The sequence below is a fragment of the Magnolia sinica genome, chromosome 18, assembly GCF_029962835.1.
Source record: "Magnolia sinica isolate HGM2019 chromosome 18, MsV1, whole genome shotgun sequence".
Taxonomy (NCBI): domain Eukaryota; kingdom Viridiplantae; phylum Streptophyta; class Magnoliopsida; order Magnoliales; family Magnoliaceae; genus Magnolia; species Magnolia sinica.
The window spans coordinates 41,997,556-42,005,000 of NC_080590.1; the positions used below are offsets into that span (position 1 = coordinate 41,997,556).

The window sequence follows — 7,445 nt, forward strand, 5'->3', positions numbered from 1 at the left end:
GAACTTGAATTTGAACTTCTTGAACTTGTACTTGAGATACTTGAACTTGAATATATAGATGAGCTACACAAGACACATATTCCAAGAGGTTTTGGCACTACAAAATTTGACAATCATAGGATCTAGAAAACATATCACTTACAGTAATTTCTACTGGGATAGAATTGAGAACATAAGGATATTAGCTCGACTCAAACGGGCCTGATAATCAAGTGATTGGGTTTAAACGGGCCTAAAAGTCATCTAGAATGCAAGATCACAGGGTTCCCACCATCCGTTTAGTTCGAAACTTTATATCTTGCTTGAGGACCATAAATTAACTGTACACGCTAAATTTCAGCCATTGGTCCTTGTGGAAGAGGCCCAACGGATAGATCAGTCCATAAATCATCAATCTAGGGCCCACCAAATATCTGGATATGCTTCAATTTCGGTCTCAACCCCTTAAATTGGGTGGCATAACGAATGGACGGAGCGGATTTTACATACACATTACGATAGACCCCACATAGGGATCCACGTGCATGGTGCACAAGTGCACTGGCCGTGCACTAGTATACCCAAAGTCGGTCAGCGCACACTGACTAACTAATTTCCTCAAAATTTTAAAAAACGTTAGTGTCAAACGCTGCCATCACCGATTTTAAGTAATGGGGCCCACCTATCATCCAATTGGATGATCAGGACCGTCCATATGCTCCGAGGGGAGGGGCACGACCTTGGCCATGGTGGCCTTTTAGCCCTATGCACACGTTCACATGTGGATCACCAAAAAATGCAGGATGAATGGCGAGTTGATTTGATACAGTGGACTGCACCAAAACTCAACCAAGACCACTCATTTTTAATTGAAATTTCGTCAGGAATCCAATGAACGGGGTGGATTTCACCAAAAACATCACCGTGGGGCCCACCAAACACGTCAGCACAATAAAATTCGCATGTTACACACGTCCAATTTTTTCAAACATTGCGGGGAGTGTGGGCCACTGTTTGTGGTCGGATGGGTGATCCAAACCATTCAGAACTTTCAGAGGAGGGTGTTTACCCCGACCATGGAGCCAAAATAGGTTTCTTGGCCATGTACCATCCCGAAACTCAATCCAAACGCGGGTTCTTGCGCTTCTTTCTTGCGCACGGTGCTGCGTAAGAGCACCGACTTCCAGCCCTCTAAACCGCCCCTGGGGCCTATAAAAGAGAAAGAGAGAGAGAGAGAGAGAGAGAGAGAGAGAGAGAGAGAGAGAGAGAGAGAAGGACGTGGAGAAGAAGGAAGAGAGAGAGAGAGATCACGTGGAGTGCGGCCGATTAAGGGAGTTTTTCTTCCCTTTTCTCAATTTCTATTTATGATTTTTTTAATAGAGATTTAAGCTTGATCATGACTATGTCAGGCTAAACTTCTTAGCTAGGGCTAAGAGGTGCAGCTTGTAGTGAGATGGGAGATTTTTCTTTATGCCTTTTGATTCATGTTTAAACTGAACTAATTTTGATTCTAGTTTGATTATAAGGAATGCCATTAATTTTTAATGGTTTGTTGTGACTTAAATTACAATGAATCTGCGATATCTTTGGGTATTTTTCATGCATGTATGAAGGATATGGTCGTAGGAACCCTATTGTTCACCATCGCTTCACGGGCATGGTTGGATGATGGAATCCTCCCCTATGTTCATAACTCTCTCAGATTATATGTGGATTGGTTAAATTCTGTTGTTTACTTTGTCTCCTGGGCATGGTTCTGTGATGAAATCAAGTCTAATTCTCATACCTTTCATCTCTTGATAACTAGATAAAAGGAAGTTCAAATGTGATTTTTAACGATATATCTTCCAACTGGATGAAGATGGGACTCTAAATCCAGTTGTGTTCGTGAATCAAGTATAGATCTCCCTGATCTCTACAAGTGGACCCTTGTAAACCCTAGTTTCCCACCTTTGAATTTTACAAGTTTTAGTTTAATATTTCAACATTATTCTCTTAAATTTTCTTGATTTAGATTACATCTTCTTCTAGTTCTAGTTCTAGTTACTTTCAGATTACGTACAAGGTTCAGTCCCTGTAGATTCGACATCGATCTTACCGAGATTATTACTACATCATAACCCTATACTTGGGGTGTGAACAATGATATCGAAGGAGTCTTTGATGGAATCAAGAAACGTCCAGAACTGTCCAGTGAGTTGAGCCCAAAATTCTTAAAATTACCGATGCCAATATCAAACTGACTTCGATATCATCAAATTGACTTCAATGTCATCAAACTATCTTTGATGGAATTGAGAATTGCTCCCAATTGTCCAGCGACCAAACTTAATTTTTCTCTAATTTTTTGATGAGTTAAAGCCTCCTTGAATGGTATCGAACATTTACTTTGATGGCATCGAAGTGTGTTCAATGTCACTGAATAGTCAAGTTCAGCAGCTTCTGAATTTTGCACTTTACAATCTTGATTTTCTTCATTCTTTACTTGTTTTTCTTTGATCTTGGACTTTTGAAATCTTAAATCTTAGTCTTCAAAGATCCATCCTTGCCTTGGTAATTATCAAACATTAAATTTCATGCTTTTAGCATCTTTTTCATCTTAAGCTTTTAAAATCACCTTGCAATACAAAACATGCATAAATAGATCGATTAAATACTATCATGTACAAAGGGGTAGAGGCCAACCCCGACAAGATCTAAGCCCTTCTAGAGTTGAGCTCCCCAAGAACTATAAAAGCGATCAAATGCCTCATGGACAGGGTAACAGCTCTAAACAGGTTCGTCTATAGGGCTACAGAGTACGAACAAATGTCTACCATTCTTTAAGAAACGGAACGTGAAGCCGACTTGGACGAGTAAGTGCGAACAAGCGTTAGCAACTCAAGGAGTATTAGGAATCCCCACTATTGTTGTACCTGGCAGGAATTCCCCCCCCCCCCGACTCTCTAGATATATTGTTGTACTTGGCAGTGTCGACTACAGTTGTCAGCTCAAACTTATTATACAAAGTCAAGAACAAACAACTCTTGGTTTATTATATCAGCAAAGTTATGGTGTACGTCAAGATGCGATACCCTTACATATAAAAATTAGAGCTAGCGTTAATTATATCATCTCAACACCTCCAACTATACTTTCAGGCTCACACCATTGTGGTTCTAACTAATCGACTACTCCGTAAAGTGTTGCATAAACATGAGGTGTCAGGGTGGCTGGCGAAGTAACTACAAAAAAATAGGGGAATGCTGACAGCTAAAAACCATTAGCCTTGACATTCCCCGATGGCTTTTTGTGGCGGCCCTTTCGATGGCTTAGAAAGACATTCACCGATGGTTTTTAGCCATTGACGTTTCTCACTAATAAATAAATTTTTTTTAATGAAAGTGGGATGCCTAATCAATGCACACATCCAAAACTAGCTTAAATACAAACCCATTTCAGAAACATGTTCTTGAAAGCCCCAAACCAACCAACCTATTTGAAAAGCTAAGTCAAAACAATAATAAAACAAAGAAATCAGAATCAGACCTAACATCCAAATCCCAAATATATAAAATATGTATTTCTATATAAAAAAAAAAATGATTTATATATATATATATACCCAATCCCAGATTGCCACATGGCCATGATAGATTATGACAACTCTATCTAAAAGCAATCTTAGGAAGAAGGTTAATACAATAATTAAATCTATGCATATCCCAAATATCATAAATCATACGAGGCAATTCTTTCAAAATATAAGCTAAGAAGATAATGATTTCATATATGTGAAGTAGGGAGGAAAGAAAAGCTTTTCTTGTAGATTTGAGCTGGGTTTTTTGAGTGATTTGTTTAATTTTTTTAAGCTGTTGGTTGGTGACCTTGGTTTGGGATGTTTGCCTTTAATTTGGGAACAAAACTTGGGTATCTTTTCGACGTTCTGCTTCACAGGGAAAGGAAATGGGTTTTCTTTTATTGGACATGGTATTTGAATTAGAAATATATTTGAAAATATGATTCCTTGGAAGTGATCTTACGTATTATTTCATATTTAGGTTTTTGAAATAAAATGAAAACAATAATTGTTAATTGTTTTGTTTTCAAGTCATTTTAGTACTATTTCTCACGAAATCCTCTTCCGACGTTGCAGATAGCGATACCCCACCGGACGATCTATCTTTTACAATCCACATCACCCGTTAGACCAACGGTTTGGCCATACTGTACTTTTTTCCACCAATATGTCACGTGCAGGAAACCCAGTCCGTCCAATGGTCGTGAAGATCATCTGACGCGCGTGAAAATCAGACTGATCCATTGATGAGATAGGCCAAATCACTGTTTTAGATATGATCATTGTCTGTTCATTGATTTCGATGGTATGATCCACCTGATACTTGGATCGGCCGAAGTTCCATATCAGATGATACTTATGATGATTCCAACTGTTTCCATGGTTCGGATGTCTTTTCCACGGTAAGCTTATGGTACTCGGCCGTGCCTGATCAAACTTTTGTTGGCTATTTATTTTATTTTTTATTTTTTATTTTTAACTTCCCAAGGGTCATTTTTCTTGTAGTGTGAACAAGTGGGGCCTTATTTGGGTGATCCGGATCGTTCATATGAACCGTTGTGATTATCAGCCAGATCATATTCATAATGAGTATTGCATAATGGCCCGATCTTGCACATGTGTGCTACAAGGCCCTCCTACCACCTTAGATGCACATACAGTAAAGGGATTTTGACCCTACTGGCATGGTTGTATGGTTAAATTCTCCAAAGAGGTTTCACCTTCCAAATATTACGAGGGTGGCCTTTTAATAAGCTTTGAAAATTTTTTTAGACCAAAATGCCCTTGTCCCTGCTCATGGAGGGAAGCCTCATTAGGTGTGGGCAAGTCCTAACTCGTGGGAGCCACATTGATGTATATGTATAATTCATGCCGCCTATCTTTTTATCGTATCATTTTAGGGCTAAGGCCCAAATATTAGCTTAATCTAGAGCTCGTGTGGGCCACGTAATAGAAAATAAGGATAACAATGGCACCCGCTGTTGAAACTTTCCAAGCTCACTGTGATGTTTGTTAGAAGTGGGCATTGCCCAAGTCAGCACTTTTTGGGCCCATAGCGAGCTGGCTGACAAGGTGGACGAAACGGATCACCCCATTGTAGGTCTTGACTCCTATTATTTAAAAATAATCAAGTTATTAAGTAGATCAACCTAACAACCACTACCCTTACTACATTACAACCATCACCCTTGCTACGTTGCAACCACAACCCAGCCTTACCATTGGTATGGGTCATGGTTATCATGTTATATAGGTCGTGGTTGTCATATGGTATGGGTCGACGTTATCATGTTGTATGAGTCATGTTTGTCATGTTGTATGGGTCATGGTTATCATGTTATATGGGTTCAGGTTATCATGTGACGTGTGGAGTTGGTGGTTGTATTGTAATAAGGGTTAAGGTTGTCATGTTATAAGGGTCGTGGGTCCTATCATGATTTATGTGTCGAATCCAATCCATCCATTGGATTTAGAAGTTAATTTAACGTCATTGGTGAAAAAATGAGTTATATCTATATATATATATATATATATATATATATATATATATATATATATATATATATATATATATATATATATATATATATATATATATGGCCCAATGTTATAGAAGGTTTTCAATTTCACTACTTTCTATGGTGTGGTTCACATGAGCCTTTGATATGCCTCATTTTTTAGCTCATTCCTTAAAATGAATGGACGGATGGATAAAATATATACATCACAATGGGCCCAATAAGACCATCCATCTCTACATGATCACACATGTATATCTTGAGAGCCCTTTGATCTTCATGCTAGCCCGCTTCATGAAAAGGCCCACAAAGACAAAATCGAAAAAAAAAAAAGTCCAGACCATAAGAGCCCATGTATATTTTGTAAATTTTATTTACTGTTTTAGTGGGTTGCCTATTGTTGAACGCTTTAACATGTACGAAATCTTATAACTGTGAGACCATTTCAGTTGTACATGTACTGGTTAGTGGACCCAATAAGCCCATTGACTTGTAGTGCTTGATCATCCATTTCAGTGGTGGGGTCCATTTGTGTGGAGGACGATCTGGATTCAATGAGATGATGATGGATGGATATGTGAGAAAGCTTGCATGTGATGTGTTTTATGATCTAATGTGGTTTAGCAAAGACTTTGATGGTAGCGATCAAGTCTTTTACAATGATGGTAATATTGGGCCACGCTTATTTTATGATGCTTGTTATGTAGGGTCCACTTTGATGATTAAGGGTGACGATTTGGTTGATGTGATTATTTACATTTGATTTAAGGGTTTTTATGTCGTTCAACAACTAAATTGAAACATAGACATTCAATTGTTTTTAAAATACACATGTACGGTTAATGGGAACCACTCTCCCTCGTCCTTGTACTGTCCATTCTTTTTTTTTAATTTTTTTTTTCCCTAATTGTGGCCCACTGGATTATTGGACAGAGCTAATCTGTACCAGAGAGGCCTTGAAACTGGGCCTGTTTCAAGCCCAACCTAGCCCTCGGTCAAAGTACAGGGTCCAGCCCTAGCCGAGCTGGATCCCACCCATTGCCATCCGTACGTGTACATAATAGATTTGAGGTTTTGCTGGCCACACAGTACGTGCCACTCTGTCGAGTGCGTTGGAGATTTGATCAGTGCATGAGGTGGCTCCATGAAGGTGTTAAAAAATCAGGACGGTCCAATCACAACGAAAGCAACACATTTATGTTGAATGTGGACCTCAGGCAAGTTTCTTTAAACCATCCATTCCTTTCTCATAAGGGTGGCCCACCTGATGAATAAACCATGCATCCTGCTCTTTTGGAATGTTCATTTCATCGGATGTCCACAAGCAGGCCACGTTGGCGCCTACTCGAGTGTAAAAGGATACTTGTAGGGCTAGCAAACCTTTAGAATCGCCCATCTACTGGGCCTCATCTGTGGATGGCCCACAGAAGAAAATCACACCAAATGGATGATCTTAGCCTTCTGATTTTCCTCTCTCTCTCTCTCTCTCTCCCCACATGAACCCACTGTCCTAATGGCTATGATGATCTGTTTGGTGCATTTTCAATCCAGGGCCATCCACAAATAGGACCCTCTAGATGGCAACGAAATCCTCTTCCGAATCCAACCATAAAAATCATGTACTCCACTACTGTAAAATTAGCAGAAAATATACGTAGCTTCTCATGCATCATCTTTGAACTTTTACATCTTCAATCTTCTCGGTATATGGGCAATTGACCCATGAATATAAATATCCACAGATGGTGGGGTTGTCATCATTCTCACCAATCTACACCTCTCTCCCCACAGATCTGTACCGATAGCGGCTAGCCCACATGAGATAATGCAAGAAATTCACCGCGCTCATCACACACATCAACCAGTAGAACCGGTCGAGGTGGTAGTGA

General features: G+C 39.4%; 1 protein-coding gene across 1 annotated transcript in view; it reads right to left on the reverse strand.

Moving 5' to 3' along the window:
* Positions 1-7,196: 7,196 nt before the first annotated feature.
* LOC131233346 (protein NRT1/ PTR FAMILY 4.6-like) overlaps positions 7,197-7,445 on the reverse strand; it is a 21,154-nt gene continuing 20,905 nt past the window's right edge. The window contains exon 5 of the mRNA XM_058230037.1: positions 7,197-7,445. This exon is cut by the window's right edge and continues 857 nt beyond it. Within this exon, the coding sequence (XP_058086020.1) occupies positions 7,328-7,445 (118 nt within the window). The 3' untranslated portion in view covers positions 7,197-7,327.